We start from the raw sequence: 17,240 nt of genomic DNA, 5'->3' as shown, positions 1-17,240 counted from the left end.
TGTTTTCAGACGGAGTCTTGTTCTGTCGCCCAGACTGGAGTGCAGTGGCGCAATCTCAGCTCACTGCAAGCTCTGCCTCCCATTTCACGCCATTCTCCTGCCTCAGCCTCCCGAGTAGCTGGGACTACAGGCGCCCGCCACCACACCCAGCTAATTTTTTGTATTTTTAGTAGAGACGGGGTTTCACTGTGCTGGCCAGCATGGTCTCGATCTCCTGAGCTCGTGATCCACCTGCTCGGCCTCCCAAAGTGCTGGGATTACAGGCATAAGCCACCATGCCCAGCCAAAAAGCTAATGTGTTTTAAGCAAAATAAGCATATGCATCAATAGTAAAATGCTTCTGGTAAAATAAAGGTTCATTTTGTTGATTTCTTTTTTTTTTTTTTTTTTGAGACGGAGTCCAGTCTGGAGTGCAGTGGCACGGTCTCTGCTCACTGCAAGCTCTGCCTCCTGGGTTCACACCAGTCTCCCGTCTCAGTCTCCCGTCTCAGCCTCCCGAGTAGCTGGGACTACAGGCGCCTGCCACCACGCCCGGCTAATTTTTTGAATTTTTTAGTAGAGACAGGGTTTCACCGTGTTAGCCAGGATGGCCTCGATCTCCTGACCTCGTAATCCTCCCGCCTCGGCCTCCCAAAGTGCTGGGATTACAGGCGTGAGCCACCGCGCCTGGCCTCATTTTGTTGATTTCTATTGAGCTCAGGCAATATTTCACCAAAAGGCTGGCATATATTTAGCTAAAAAAGGGATATTGTTTGAAATAAGAATATTGTGAATAAACTTATTCTGTCAATAGAATAACATTATGACTTCCTACAAGTCTTACCTGTAGTTGTACATCAAATGCCACTTTTCTTAAAAATTGTATTTTATATAAGTATTCAATTTCTATCACCTTTCTTCTCTATTTCAACACCTTCTTCACTTTACACCAATGGAAAGCAAGCCAGCTGGTGACAGGAAAGCACGTGTTGTTAGTGCCATTTTAATGATGACAATGAAGAACACTCATTTGAGTGTTCTTCGTTTGAGTAGTACTCGCGTGCCAGACACTGTTCATTTAACACAAAGTACTGGTTGGTTTTCTATTTTATGCTAAATTTACTGATAACATTTTTAGCTAAGAAGACTTTGTCTCATTCAGGTGTGTTTTATGGAATTTGGTTGACATTTAAGTGTCTCTGACTTTCCTGGAATATATTATAATTTTTCATGAATCCACATTGAGTACTATAAATAAACAATCTTTTACTAAAAGCCTTTCTGAGGTAGAGTAGGATACATCAAATTTTATTATAATATGGTAAAAGTGTGTTAACCATGTTCCCAGTAATCCCTCTGAACACAGCATTCTCAGTTTCCAGTATTCACATTGAGTCACTTAGGGGAAATTGGTATCTCTGTAAACAAGCAGAAGAAGGTGCCCAGTGGAGGTGCACCACATTGCATGGAAATGCTGTCCACATGCACCTATGGTGTCTTAATTTAACTGGGCTGTCATTTGCATGGCTAGATACTTACTGAATCTGGTCATATTGTTTTTGGCAGCTAATGGCATTTGTTCCCCATCAGTTTTCTACAATTATTTGCTTTGCTGAAAAATAAATCTTTTGTTAACTTACTCTAAATTGAGAGACTAGATTTGCAATTTTCAATTTTTAAAGATGAAAGCAAAGCAGAGAAGAACAATATGTGTATATAGCATGCATTTTCCTGCCTATCAATATTCTTCTTGTATTGCCTTGGAAACCCTAGTAAGCCACCTAAAGAATTCTCCCTTCAAATTGTTTAGCCAGAATTTTAAATTTCAAAAGATCCCAAACTTAACAATTGAGCAAAGCAAAAATCTTGTCTTTGCTTCTTGTTAGTAATCTGTCATTTCAGAAAACATGGCAATTATGCCAAGCCATTGGAAAAAAAATGTGGTTTTGGTTAATTTTATCCCATTTAAAATGTTGTCTTTAATTTTTACTTTTATCATGTTAATCTGAGAGAAACTATCTACATAACTATTTATGCCTTCAGGAAATATTATGCCAGGCGCGGTGGCTCACGCCTGTAATCCCCGACACTTTAAGAGGCCAAGGTGAGTGGATCACTTGAGGTCAGGAGTCCCAGACCGGCCTTGCCAACATGGTGAAACCCCATTTCTACTAAAAACACAAGAATTAGCCAGGTGTGGTGGTGTATATCTGTAATCCCAGCTATTTGGAAGGCTGAGGCAAGAGAATTGCTTGAAACTGGGAGACAAATGTTGAAGTGGAGCCAAGATCTTGCCACTGCACTCCAGACTGGGAGATAAAATGAGACTCCATCTCAAAAAAAAAAAAAGAAAAAATACTTCTATTAAGGTGTTTAAAGTTCAGTATTGTAGTACAGTATAGCAGAATTCTCTAAAATTAGCAGAAGTTCATTGTAATTTCAAGGTTTTTCTTTTTTTTGAGACAGAGTTTTGCTCTTGTTGCCCAGGCTGGAGTGCAATGGCGTGATCTTGGCTCACAGCAACCTCTGCCCCCCGGTTTCAAGTGATTCTCCTGCCTCAGCCTCTTAAGTAGCAGGGATTACAGGCATGCGCCACCAAGCCCGGCTAATTTTGTATTTTTAGTAGAGATGGGGTTTCTCCGTGTTGGTCAGGCTGGTCTCAAACTCCCAACCTCATGTGATCCGCCTGCCTCAGCCTCCCAAAGTGCTGGGATGAGCCACCACAACCCGGCCTGGTTTCAAGGGTTTTTAACTGTGAAAACAAACGATTAGGTGTGCTTTATGCTTTTTCTTTTCTCTTTTTTGTTTGTTTGTTTGTTTGTTTGTTTTGAGATGGAGTCTCGCTCTGTTACCCAGGCTGGAGTGCAGTTGTGTAATCCCGGCTCACTGCCACCTCCATTTTCAAGGCTCAAGTGATCCTCCCACCTCAGACTTGTGCCACCATGCCGGGCAATTTTTGTACTTTTAGTAGAGATGGTGTTTTGTCATGTTGCCCAGGCTGGTTTCAAACTCCTGGGCTCAAGTGATCATCCACTTTGAACTCCCAAAATGCTAGTGGTACAGGAGATAGAAAGAAATTGTTTAGGCAGATATCGAGGGTAAAAGAGTCCCTGGCAAAGTTTCCCTTTTAACCAAAAGCAGCCTGAAAAATCGAGCAGCGAACATGGATAAGAAAACCGGAAGCTTGCACTAGTGAATGCCAGCAGCTAGCCAGGTATGTTCAACATGGAGCCTCCATCCTCCGTTTCCTCACCATGTGAACGTTAAAGAAATAGGCAACATGGCTGCTGGCCAGGCAGAGAACCCATCTGCATAATAAAAAATTAGGGTGGTGGCGGCCAGATTTTCGCACCTATGCAAATGGCACAACTAGTCCTAACCAGTTTTTTGCACCGTATACAAATGGCACACCTAATCCAATCAATCTTTCATACCCTATGTACATCAGACATTACCTTCTCAAGATCATCTATAAAACACCTTGCATTTCACCATGAAACCAGCAACCCACTTCTCCAAGGACCCTCTCTGTCACAGAGAGTTCTTTTCTCTCTTTTGCCTATAAACTTCTGCTCTGAACCTAACTGTGTGTGTCCATGTTCTAGTTTTCCATGCCGTGAGGATTATAGGCATGAGCCAAGGCACCAAGCTAGTATGTTTTTTTTTTTTGGAGACAGAATCTTGCTCTATCTCCCAGGCTGGAGTGCAGTGGCTCCGTCTCGGCTCATTGCAGCCTCCGCCTCCTGAGTTCAAGCGATTCTCATACCTTAGCCTCCCGAGTTGCTGGGACTACAAGCGCACACCACCACACCCCGCTAATTTTTGTATTTTTGGTAGAGACGAGGTTTCACCATGTTGGCCAGGTTGGTCTCGAACTCCTGACCTCAGGTGATCTACCTGCCTCAGCCTCCCAAAGTGCTGAGATTACAGGCATGAGCTACCGTGCCCAGCGCTGGTATGCTTTTTCATAATAACTTCAATTCTAGAAGGGTACTCACTGGTCTTTATGGAGTTTCTGTAACGGATACTGTAACCCTATGCCACCAGAATGGTGCAGACATGCTGATTTTATTAGAATGAGTTCAGCCTTCATGGTAGACTATTGGTATCCCAGAGGCTGACCATTCACTGCAGCTTGTTAAATGTAGCTTCATGATGCCAATGAGTCCTTTCAGCCAGGTTGCCTTTTTCTTCTCATTGATGTAGTCATGTCGTGATCTCTTTTGCTTGTCTTTTTGTGCTATTCCAGATGATAGGTGATTATTTCTTCCGTGAGACCCTCTTTTCTTTTCTCTGCCATGGGATCCTCCTATGACGTGTCTCTTTCTCTTAAAAGCACTTGTAATCCCAGCACTTTGGGAGGCCGAGGCAGGCGGATCACATGAGGTTGGGAGTTCGAGACCAGCCTGACCAACATGGAGAAACACCGTCTCTACTAAAAATACAAAATTAGCCAGGCATGATGGCGCATGCTGGTAATCTCAGCTAGTCGGGAGGCTGAGGTGGGAGAATCGCTTGAACCTGGAGGTGGAGGTTGCAGTGAGCCCAGATCGTGCAAGTGAAACTCCTTCTCAAAAAAAAGCACCGCTGCTTCGGGCGCGGTGGCTCACGCCTGTAATCCTAGCACTACTTGGGGAGGCCAAGGCAGGCAGATCACTTGAGGTCATGTATAGTATTATACATAATATTATATATTATTATACATATTTTATATTATTATATACAATAATATTATTACATGAAAAATTACATACTGCTCACATATTAAAATAATATTTTGAATATTAGAATATTTGAATTCTAGAATTAGAATATATAACGATGAAATTGTTACAATAAAGTCCACCTGTTTCTTCCTTTTTTTTTTTTAAGTTTGGCTACTAGAATATTTAAAATTCACATGTGGCTTACATTTTATTTCAGAGGATTGCTTCCGTTTTAAAATCTCAGGCTGCCTGCTTAAAGGACCAGAAGCTAGGAAGGTCGTAAAATCGGAAATTAAATAATGTTATTATATTTTTTCCATTTGTTAATAGCCATATAATTGTGAACCTGAAATATCTGAGACAGATCTCAGTTAATTTAGAAAGTTTATTTTGAGGCCAGGCGCGGTGGCTCACGCCTGTAATCCCAGCACTTTGGGAAGCCGAGGCGGGTGGATCACCTGAGGTCAGGAGTTCAAGACCACCCTGTCCAACATGGTGAAACCCGGTTCTTTACTAAAAATAGAAAAATTAGCCAGCTACTCTGGAGGCTGAGGCAGGAGAATCGCTTGAACCCCGGAGGTGGAAGTTGCAGTAGCAGAGATCGGATCGTGCCACTGCACTCCAGCCTGGAAGACAGAGCGAGACTCCGAAAGAGAGAGAGAGAGAGAAAGAAAAAGAAAGAAAGAAAACTGGAAGTGGGGAGGGGGCTTCCAGGTCCTAGGAGATAAAAGACAAATAGTTGCATTCTTCTGAGTTTCTGATTAGCCTGGGAAAAGGAGGCAATCAGATATGCAATCATCTCAGTGAGCAGAGGGGTGACTTTGAATAGAATGGAAGGCAGGTTTTCCCTAAGCAGTTCCCAGCTTGACTTTTCCCTATAGTTTAGTGATTTTGGGGCCCCAAAATTTATTTTCCTTTCACACACTATACTATTTATTAATATAAATGCACATGACCTTATACACAAGGTTAAATGCAAATACCCTGTGGGTGGGCCTGGCTCAGTTCAGGGAGAAAGCCCCCTGACTGAAAAGCCTGCAGTTTAGGTTTCATTCTATCTTCTTTCAGCCCAGCAACTGAGCACATCTTCTGTCATTCAGGGACTGAGGGGGCGGGTCCTTAAACATTCTCCAATCAGGGACGCTGGGCCGGGATCCGTCCAATCAGGCACGCAGCTGGAGCGGACAGGACGGCTTCCGGGATTTGGCGGGGCCTTTGTCTCTCGCTGCAGCCGGAGCTCCAGGTGTCGTCTTCAGTGCTCTGTGTCCTCTGCTCCTAGAGGTCCACCTTCTGTGGCCCCGTTACCTGCAGGTATTGGGGGATCCACAGCTAAGACGCCAGGACTCCCTGGAAGCCTAGAAATGGTGAGAGTGCCGGGTCCCAGATCCCGAGAGAGGGGGAGGGGCTGGTTGGAACTGGTGGGAAGTGGATGTGGCGAGACTCCGGCCTCCTTGCAGTAGACTCCAAAATCCGCGGCCGGGAGTTCTCCTTGGCGCAGCTCGGCCCTCAGTCCCCTTCAGTCATAAGATGGCTGCTAGGCTGGCAGCTGGGATCCCGGGCGTCCTGCCTCCTCCCTGCGCAGTGACTGTTCCCTGGCCTGGAGCCCTCCCGGGGCAGCTCTGCTCCCGCAGCGCCGCATCTCTCCCCGATGACTCGGGGTGCAGGGTTCATGAATAGGAAGAGCTTTGGTCCATGGGGTTCCCAGACCCTCCTTTTTTCTATTAAAAATGTATGGAAGTCACCGCGAAAATATTAAAGAATTTAATCAGACAGTCATTCACAAATTATAGAGCACCCAGCTGTGGTTTGTAGTTTGTGGTCCATGGGAGGGGCTTGAAGGAAAGACTTTTATAAGGTGTATGATGAAGAAAACCAATAATTGGTTAGGTACCGTTATGTAGTTTCTAAATTTGTAAATTCAGGGTGGACATTTCCTGGTTATGTCATCAGAGGTTAATTGGCAGTTTATGGTTGGTTAAGCCTGAATTTTGTTTCCCTCAATGTTGTAATTTACAAAAAGTTTGAGTTAGATTTTTTTTTCTTTCTTTCTGAGACGGAGTCTCACACTGTCGCTCAGGCTGGAGTGCAATGGCAGGGATCTCGGCTCACTGCAACCAACGCCTCCCGGGTTCATGCAATTCTCCTGCCTCAGCCTCCCAAGTAACTGGGATTACAGGCGCACGCCGCCACGCCCAGCTAACTTTTTTGTATCTTAGTAGAGTCTGGGTTTTACCGTGTTGCCCAACCTGGTCTCGAACTCCTGAGCTCAGGGAATCCACCCGCCTCCGCCTCCCAAAGTGCTAGGATTACAGGCATGAGCCACTGCGCCTGGCCAGTTTGAGTTAGATTTGTTAAAAAATGGGGACCCTGGGACTGGAGCTACCTCAGTCTAATTGCCTGCTACTTCATTATGTACACACTCTACAGGGGATAGATTTTCCCCTGAAATTTTCACATGTGGCCCAAGCAGAGTCTCAAGACTACTCCCCACCCCCAATTCCTCCAGTGTAACTCTGGCTTGCAGTAAAATACCAAATTTCCAGTTTTTTCTGACATTCCGCAATGCCAACTTCCTCATCCTAATTCACATTATTTTAGTGTACATTTTAGATACTGTATTTTAATTAATCATTTTTTGACAAAGCATCGGATAGCGCTGTAGAAAAATTTTTTTCTGTTTGAAAATATTTCCCAGGAGAAGAAAGCAAAGAATCATCCCCTGACACTGTATTGTAAAAAATCTCTGTGCCTCTTTTTAAAAACATCTTCCCTAGGCACAGGGATCTTACCAAAATGTTTTTGGGTCAAGGTTTCCCTTTGGAAACTTTATGGAGTGATGTTTCCTCAGCCACTCCTCAGTGTTTTCCTGGTTTTGAGTTTTAGTGTACTGTCTGGGGATAAACCAGGATACCCACAATCGCTATGTCTGCTACAATGTTTAGTGAGTATCAGCTCCTGGGTCATTTTCTCCCATAGGACAGTCTCAGGTATGGAGTGTAGCTTCTCAAAAGAGCAGGTGGATGTCGTGGGGCTGAGAGGCATCTCCTGGTGCACTTTTTTTTTTTTTTTTTTTTTTTTTTTTTTTTTTGAGGCAGTCTCACTCTGTCGCCCAGGCTGGAGTGCAGTGGGGCAATCGCGGCTCACCGCAACCTCCGCCTCCCAGGTTCAAGCGATTCTCTAGTCTCAGCCTACCAAGTAGCTGGGATTACAAGTGCACGCCGACACACCTGGCTAATTTTTGTGTTTTTTGTAGAGACGAGGTTTCACCATGTTGGCCGTACTGGCGTTGAACTCCTGGCTCTAAGTGATCCGCCCACCTTGGCGTCCCAAAGTGCGGAGATTACAGGCACCCCACGCTGGCCACACTTTTTTTTTTTTGAAAAGCTAACCCATTGAGACATTAAGATTGTCTTCACCCAACCCAGCTTTCATTTCTTGGAGACAGATTGCTGGTCAGCCAATTAGATGCTGGTATTAAGGGGAAAACAGAAATAATTTCTTCCCCCTGAATTCTCTAACATTTGTGAAAGAAAAAATAGTGTACCAAAAAAACTAAAAAAAACTTACTCCAGTGAGATGGTGCAAGAACTTGCAAACTAAAATGCATCTAGAGCAGTAACTGAGGTACAGTGTCTCTGAAGAGGGTGGTCATTGAGCACTTAAGTGAGCAGGATGGGGTGGGAGAATCAAGGGATTGTGGCCTGACTTGACATGAGTCAAACACATCAGTTTTCTAATCAGCACTGCCACTCTCTGGGGGTTTATCATCTTGAAAAGATTTGTTCACTTTTTTTGACTTCAGTTTTTTACCGTAAATTGCATTTTATTAGTAAAACTTGAAAGGTAAAAAATTTACAAAAAGGTGGGTTTCAGGGAGAGAAATCGTATCTAATTATATAGTCCATTTGTTAAAAATTCTCATTTATCTTTTTCTTTCCCAGAATGAGTTTAAGAATTTTCTCGGGTGTGTCTTTTATGGGTGAGATCAAACAGAATTCCAAGTCTTGGCTTTTAGAATGCTAACCAAGGAAAAAAATAGGGTGAATCTCTTTTTAATTTTGGCTGTAGAAAATAAATGCTTTTCCACAAGAATATGTAGTAGATACTTGGTGAGTTACTTAGATTTGTGAAAACATCAGTTCCTCTTTATGCAGAGTACATTTGTGACAGTAAATATCTCTAGTCTATGTCCTGTTATCTTGATTTCTGAGTTTAATGCTGAATTATATGGTAAAACTTGGTACTTCCCAGAAGTGTTCCCATATGACTGATTGTTTACTACATGATTTTTAATAAAAATTATAAAATAATACATTTATCATCTAAAAGGAATGGATACTTTTGCTTTTCTTGTTGAGGTATAACATGTAAACACCTTAAAATGTCTTCCCCTTATATGATCACTGTGTTTGAGTAATTTTGCTGGATTTTTTAAACACTTACTTTCAAAAACCAAGTTAATACCTCTGACATGGAAATTGAAGCTTCAGCCCAGTGACTCTAAGCTAAGGCTAATATGGAGCCTGCAAAAGGAGGTTATTAAAGGCCCAGTTAGGTTCTTTCTGGAGAGCCGCCCCTGCAGATGTCCCAGCCTGCCCACATCAGCCATGGAAGAAGCCTTTATACTGAGAGAAGCTACAGAGCCCAGGAAAGCTGGGGACCCACAGGCAGATGCAGTTAAGGTTAACATGGAAGGGGATTAGTAAGGTCTTACTGGAGATGAAGTTGTTACTGTTTTAAGGCAGTTTCTAGACTTATAAAATAAAACAAAGTTATGTAAAAAAACTTTGAATTCCAAAAGAGTATTGCAACAGGCAAAGTACCAACTATAAGATCTTGAAGGACTGCAAAGTTTAGGCAGACAAGATTAGAAAGAAGGTGGGAGGGGATGGCAAATAGAAGGTGGGAAAATTAGATTTTATATCAGAGAATGTTTCACCCTGAAGTCAGCGTGTTCTTAGCTGGGACATAAAATGGTGTATGTTGGTTCAGACTGAGGGTAGCTCAAAGTTCTGAGCCTGTGGGAGGAAGAGAAACTTAAGTAACGTTTGATTAAGAAATATTTTCTCTTAGCCACTGAGACCAATTCAGCTGTTTTTTGTTTGTTGTTTGTTTTTAATGAGAAAAGGAAATGTGGAGTCTGTATTTGGTTATGTGATAGGTAAGAAAAGAGAGCACCATCTAAGTCATAATGGGAGGGTGTTTCCATCAACTGTTCCTGGAGAACACAAAGAATGGATAATTTTATTAATCACAGCTATTTACCAGGATTATCTATGTGCTTCATCTTTCCCCACCTCTTTTCTTGGTCCTATACATTTCTTCCATTTGAGTTTTCCTGCGTTGTGTCTTTTATAATAAACTGGTCAACATAACTACAGTGTTTGCTGAGTTCTGTGAGTAGCTCTATCAAATTATTGAACTTGAGGGAGGTTATGGGAGTCCCAAATTTTTAAACAGTAACCCCAGTGCATAGATGGGCCTATGGAATTTGTGACTGGCATCTGCAGTGAGGATAGTGTTGTGGGACTGAGCCCTGAATCAGGGTCTTTGCTGACCCTGGGTGGTGTCAGAATTCAAATGTTAGACAATTAGTTGGTGTTAGAGAATTGCTGGGTATTCTACAAACTCTAGAGATTTGGTACCAGAGGAAAGATATCACAGAAGCCTGGCCTGGAATGGAACTCTGGGTGTCTGGGAATGGGAGGCTCTGCTCTCCTGTACACAGACTGTCACACTGCCCATTGTCCTGTGATTCCAGGTCTCCTCCCAGGGTGAGCGAGAACTGAGAACTTAGAGGAAATGAGCTGTGATAACAGACCCCTTTTTTTTCCACAGCTGCCACCACAGGATTCCCACCCACTCTCAAACATACACACTAGACATTGATGTGTCCACACCCCTCCCAGGACTAGGCACCACCCTCAGGAATTTCACCACAACATTTTTGATCCTAGTATTTTTTGCCAAAAATCCACAAAAGTGTCTGCATGTCTCTGGGTATATCCCTACCCCCAGACACTGAATCTGCAGTAGCAACCTGCTTCCTCTACCAAAACGGTTCTGCACCACCTGTTCATAATCTCGTCTGCCTGCATGGACACAAATCAGAGTACAGCCCCGCCCCCCGGCCACTATCTGATAGCACAAACAAATCCATCCACTTACATTGCACTATTCTCCACTCATGGATTTTTTTCCTTTTAACTTTTATATTTGGTTAGTGGTACACGTGCTGATTTGTTATATAGGTAAAATTGTTTTGTGAGGCTTTGGTGTGCAGATTATTTTGTCACTGAGGTAGTGAGCATAGCACCAAATAGGTACTTTTTCTGATCCTCTTTGTCCTCTCACCCTCCACCCTCAACTTGGGCTCTGTGTTTGTTGTTCCCCGCTTTGTGTCCATGTGTTTTTGTTTGTTTGTTTTGAGTCTTGCTCTGTTACTCAGGCTACAGTGCAGTGGCATGATCTCACTGCAACCTCTGCCTGCCAGGTTCAAGTGATTCTCCTGCCTCAGCCTCCTGAGTAGCTAAAATTACAGGCACCTGCCACCACGCTTGGCTAATTTATTTATTTTTAAAAATAGTGACAGGGTTTCACCATGTTAACCAGGCTGGTCTCAAACTCCTGACCTCAACTGATCTGCTGGACTCTGCCTCCCAAGGTGCCATGTGTTATTATTTAGCACTTACTTATAAATGAGAACATGTATTTCGTTTTCCATTTCTGCATTAGTTTGCTAGAGATGATGGTCTCCAGCTCCAACCATGTTGCTGCAGAGGACATAACCTTATTATTTTTTTAGGGCCACACTGTATTTCATGATGTTTATATATCATATTTTGTTTTTATTAAATACTTTCTTTTATGTTGGAGACAGGATATTCTATTGCCCAGGCTGGAGTACAGTGGCGTGATCTTGGCTGACTGCAGCCTCAACATCCTGGGCTTAAGCAATCCTCCTACCTCAGCCCCCAAAGTAGCTGGGACTACAGGCATATGCCACCACACCTAGCTAGTTTTTCTTTTTGTATTTTTTGTACGTACGGGGTTTTGCCATGTTGTCCCAGGCTAGTGTCAAACTGCTGAGCTCAGGCAATCCAACTGCCTTGGCCTCCCAATGTGCTGGGATTACAGGTGTGAGCCACTGCACCCAACAATATGTTTTCTTCTTCTTTTTTTTTTTCTGAGGCAGTCTCCCTCTGTCGCCCAGACTGGAGTGCAGTGGTGCGATACTGGCTCACTGCAGCCTCCACCACCAAGGTTCGAGCAACTCTCCTGCCTCAGCCTCCCAAGCAGCTGGGATTACAGGCATGCACCACCATGCCTGACTAATTTTTTTTGTATTTTTTAGTAGAGACGGGGTTTCAACATGTTGTCCAGGCTGGTCTCGAACTCCTGACCTCAAGTGATCTGCCCACCTTGGCCTCCCAAAGTCCCGGGATTATAGGTGTGAGCCACCGCGCCCAGCCATAATGTTTTCTTTATCCGGTCTACTATTGATAGACATTTAGGTTGCTTCCAGTTCTACTATTGATAGACATTTAGGTTGTTTCCATGTCTTTGCTCACAAGTACTATTGTGAATAGTGCTGCAATAAACATGCATGTGCATGTGTCTTTACAATAGAATAATTTATATTTTGGGAGGTATATAGAGTATTTTTTGGGTATTCAGGTTGCTGAATCAAATGGTAATTTTGATTTTAGTTCTTTGAGAAATCATGACACTGCTTTCACAATGGTTGAACTAATTTATACTCCCACTAACAGTGTATAAGTATTCTTTTTTTTTTTTTTTTTTTGCAGCCTTGCAAGCATCTGTTTTTTTTTTTTTTTTTTTTTTGACTTTTTATTAATAGCCATTCTGACTGGTGTGAGATTGTATCTCACTGTGGTTTTTCTTTACATTTCTCTAATGATTAATAATGAGCATTTTTTAAATATGCTTGTTAGCCACATGTATGTCTTCTCTTGAAGAACATCTGTTCATGCTTTTTTCCTAGTTTTTTTTTTTTTTGTAAACTTGCTCAAGTTCTTTATCAATTTTGGATATTAGACATTTGGCAGAAGCACAGTTTGCAGATATTTTCTATTGTTCTATAGGTTGTCTTTTTACTCTGTTGATAGTTTCCTTTGGTGTGAAGAAGCTCTTTAGTTTAATTAGGTCTTATTTGTCCATTTCTGCTTTTGTTGCGATTGCTTTTGGTATCTTCATCATGAAATATTTGCCAGTTCCTATGTCTAGAATGGTCTTTCCTAGGTTATCTTCCAGGGCTTTTGTATAATTTTAAGTTTCAAATTTAAGTCTTTAATTTATCTTGAGTTGATTTTTGTATGTAGTGTAAGGAAGGGGTCCAGTTTCAATCTTATACGTAGTGCTAGCTAGTTATTCCAGCACCATTAAACAGGGAATTCTTCCCACATTCCTCTTGTCAGCTTTGTAGAAGAAGATCAGATGGTTGTAGGTGTGTGGCATTATTTCTGGGCTCTCTATCCTGTTGCATTGGTCTATGAGCCTGTTTTTTGTTTTGTTTTGTTTTTTGTACCAGTACCATGCTGCTTTGGTAACTGTAGCCTGGTAGTATAGTTTGAAGTTGGGTAATGTAATGACTCCAGCTTTGTTCTTTTTGCTTAAGATTGCCTTGGCTATTTGAGTTTTGTTTGTTTGTTTTGTTTGTTTTTGTTTCATATGAATTTTAAAATAGTTTTTTTCCTGTTAAGAATCTTTTTGGTAATTTGATAAAATAGCATTAAATCTGTAAATTTTTTTTTTTTTTTTTTTTTTTTTTGAGACGAAGTTTTGCTCTTGTTGCCCAGGCTGGAATGCAATGGCGCAATCTTGACTCACTGCAACCTCCGCCTCCTAGGTTCAAACAATTCTCCAGCCTCAGCCTTCTAAGTAGCTGGGATTACAAGCGTGCACCACCATGCCTGGCTAATTTTTGTATTTTTAGTAGAGATGGGGTTTCGCTGTGTTGGCCAGGTTGGTCTCAAACTCCTGACCCCAGGTGATCCACCCACCTCGGCTTCCCAAAGTGCTGGGATTACAGGTGTGAGTGAGCCACCGTCCTGGGCTAAAGTATGTACCTTTAATGCCTAGTTTGTTGAAGGTTTTTTACATTAAGTATGTTAAATTTTATCAAGAGCTTTCTCTGCATCTATTGAGATAATCTTGTGGGTTTTGTCTTTAGTTTTGTTTATGTGATAAATAGCATTTATTGATTTGTGTATGGTGAACCAACTTTGCATTTTAAAGACAAAGCCTACTTGATTATAGTGAACTAGCTTTTTTTTTTTTTTTTTTTGAGATGGAGTTTCACTCTGGTTGCAATGGCATGATCTCAGCTCACTGCAGCCTCTGCCTCCTGGGTTCAAGTGATTCTCCTGCGCCAGCCTCCCAAATAGCTGGGATTACAGGCATGCGCCACCATGCCGGCTAATTTTGTATTTTTGGTGGAGACAGGGTTTCTCCATGTTGGTCAGGCTGGTCTCGAACTCCCAACCTGAGGTGATCCACCCGCCTCAGCCTCCCAAAGTGCTGGGATTACAGGTGTGAGCCACCGTGCCTGGCCAAGTTATTTGTATTTTTGTATGTTCAGTGGTAATGTTCATTTTGTCATTGCTAATTGTATTTATTTGAATCTTTTTCATTAATCTCGCTATTGGTTTATTTTATTAATTTTTTCAAAGATTTAACTTCTGAATTTCTTAATATTTTGTATAGTTTTTTTATGTCTAAATCTCCTTCAGTTCACATCTGATTTTAGTTTTTTCTTGTCTTCTGCTAGTTTAGGAATTTGCTCTTCTCTTATTCTTTTATTTGTGATATTAGGTTGTTAAATCGAGAACTTTCTAACTTTTTGATGTGAGCATTTAATGGCATAAATTTCCCTCTTAACACTGCCTCAGCTGTGTTGCAGGGATACTGGTATGTTGTATTTTTGCTCTCATTTGTTTCAAAAAACTTCTTGATTTCTGTCTCAATTCCATTATTTACCGAAATATCATTCAAGTGCAGGTTATTTAAGTTCCATGTAATTGTATGGCTCACTGTAAACTCCGCCTTCTGCGTTCAAGCGATTTTTGTGCCTCAGCCTACTTAGTAGCTGGGATCACAGGTGCCCGCCACCATACTCAGCAAATTTTTGTAATTTTAGTAGAGTCGACGTGGTTTCACCATGTCTTGGTGAACAGACACCATGTCTGGTCTTGAACAGATCTGAGGTGATTTGCCCGCCTCGGCCTCCCAAAGTATGGGGATTACAGGCGTGAGCCACCATGCCCGGCCACTTATGTTGTTTTTAGATGGAGAGTTGTATAGATTTCTATTAGGATTATTTGATCAAGTATTGAGTTTAGGTCCTAATATCTTTGTTAATTTCCTGCCTCAGTAATCTGTCTAATAGTGTCTGTGGGGTGGTGTTGTCTCCCATTATTACTGTGCTAGAATTGAACTCTCTTCATAGGTTTCTAAGAACTTGCTTTATTCATGTGCACTCATGAATAACACCTCTTTTCTTCTGTTCCCCCCCCCCCAATAAACATTCTTTAAAGTGCACACAGTGTGCCCAAGTCTACTCCTTAGATGCCTGAATCCAGTTATCTACTGAGTTCAGATTTCCAAGAGTTCAAGAGCATGTCCTGAGGCCTGGCTGTTGTAGGAGAAAATATAAATTAGAAATAAGAGGCTTTATGATTCTGTTTCCTGAAAATAAGGGAGAATATTTTGCTCTTCTCTGTTTTCTTAAAGCATTTAGATTATCTGTAGATATTTTTCTGTTTTTTTGAAATATATGTAAATCATATGAACAGCTAAATAAACCCTTTGTTTTTCTTTTTGACTCAGGATTTTTTTTTTTTTTTTTTTTTTTTTTTTTTTAAGATTGAGTCTCACACTGTCACCCAGGCTGGAGTGCAGTGATGCGATCTTGGCTCACTGCAACCTCCGCCTCTTGGGTTCAAGCAATTCTCTTGTTTTAGCCTCCCGAGTAGCTGGGACTACAGGTGTATACTACCATGCCCAGCTAATATTTGTATTTTTAGTAGAGATGAGGTTTCTCCATGTTGGCCAGGCTGGTCTCAAACTCCTGACCTCAGGAGATCCATCCTCCTGCCTTGACCTCCCAAAGTGCTGGGATTACAGGCCTGAGCCACCGCACCCGGCCAGCAACTTATTTTCGATTCCTGCAGATCTAGTGGTTGTTTCACAAGTCACAAAAAAGTAAATATAAACACAATAAAAATTCCTTTAAACTACATTGAAATTTTCCTTTCTGTGTCTCTCTCATCTGTCTATATTTTGTTTTTATTCTATGCATTTTAAAAAAACTCAATGACAGAGAAACAGAAGAAGAAATAAAAATGCTGGGCCCTTCATCTAAATCCTGGGAATTATTGAACGTTTAGTACTAGCTCCCAGGGTGTTACGAGGATTCAATCACATAATGTGTGATTCCCAGTGAAGCGCTGTGTAACATACTCTTGAGAGTGAGAACACGGTGAACACAGTGTCTGCTTAATAAACATTGCAGTCGTATATTTGTACGTACTGTTTTTCAAATGCAGACTTATTCAGACATTGCTGCCTTCTGTTTAATCTGTAAACTTTAAAGAGACAGCGAAGAAGATACTTTAGGGTGGAGATGGATTGTCTTCACTTGTGTTGCGACAAGAGTGCTGAGTGTAAGGTACACTTTGCTGTGCCTGCTTCCTCTAACTAGTGCTAATAATGATCCTAAGGGGAGGAACATCAGCATTGACAAGGACTTGTTTAAAACACCCATTCATGGACCCTTTCCAAACCTGCAGAATCACATTACATAGAGTTGGGTCAAAATTACCAAGTGATTTATAAGCTTGTTGAAGTCTGAGAGGCAATGCTTAGCTAAGTGGTTATCAGCTCAGGCTTCTCATGAGGATTACCTGGCCAATTTGCAGAAATCTTTTTACTTGTGCCCTTTCCACAAGTTCTGTTTAATGTTCTTGATGGAAGCATACATGTTGTTTTAATTATTAGATTGTTGAAAAAGTAATTGTCGTTTTCGCCTTTTTTTGGTTTTGAGACAGATTTTTGCTCTGTCGCCCAGGCTGGAGTGCAATGGCTCGATCTCGGCTACTTCAGCCTCCGCCTCCTGGGTTCAAGCAATTCTCCTGCCTCAGCCTCCCCAGTAGCTGGGATTACAGGCCTGCACCACTACATCCTGGTAATTTTTTTTTTTTTTTTTTTAGTAGAGATGGGGTTTGGCCATGTTGGTCAGGCTGGTCTTGAACTCCTGACTTCAGGTCATCCACCCACCTTGGCCTCCCAAAGTGCTGGGATTATAGGTATGAGCCACCGCACCTGGCCTGTTTCTGCTATTTAAAAAAAAAAAAAAACAACAAAACACTATTATTATTACTTATTATTTTTATTTCTTTTACCTTGCCATTAAAAAAAAAATTGGCAACAACCACAGTTACTTTCACACCAGCCTAATAAGTGCCTCATGTGATTCTAGAGTGAGAACAGAATCAGCTATGAGGGGTTCAAAATACATTCATGAGAGTTAATTTC

At 41.8% G+C, this 17,240-nt stretch overlaps 1 protein-coding gene across 1 annotated transcript in view; it reads left to right on the top strand.

The window, feature by feature from the left end:
* The first annotated feature begins 5,882 nt into the window (after positions 1 to 5,882).
* LOC100604297 (zinc finger protein 273) overlaps positions 5,883 to 17,240 on the top strand; it is a 41,064-nt gene continuing 29,706 nt past the window's right edge. The window contains exon 1 of the mRNA XM_012496445.2: positions 5,883 to 6,049. Within this exon, the coding sequence (XP_012351899.2) occupies positions 6,047 to 6,049 (3 nt within the window). The 5' untranslated portion in view covers positions 5,883 to 6,046. The remainder of the gene's footprint in view (positions 6,050 to 17,240) is intronic.

Source organism: Nomascus leucogenys, chromosome 17 (assembly GCF_006542625.1).
Source record: "Nomascus leucogenys isolate Asia chromosome 17, Asia_NLE_v1, whole genome shotgun sequence".
Classification (NCBI taxonomy): Eukaryota; Metazoa; Chordata; class Mammalia; order Primates; family Hylobatidae; genus Nomascus; species Nomascus leucogenys.
The sequence above is the reverse complement of the archived record's forward strand: the minus strand, read 5'-3'. Positions and strand labels throughout refer to the sequence as shown.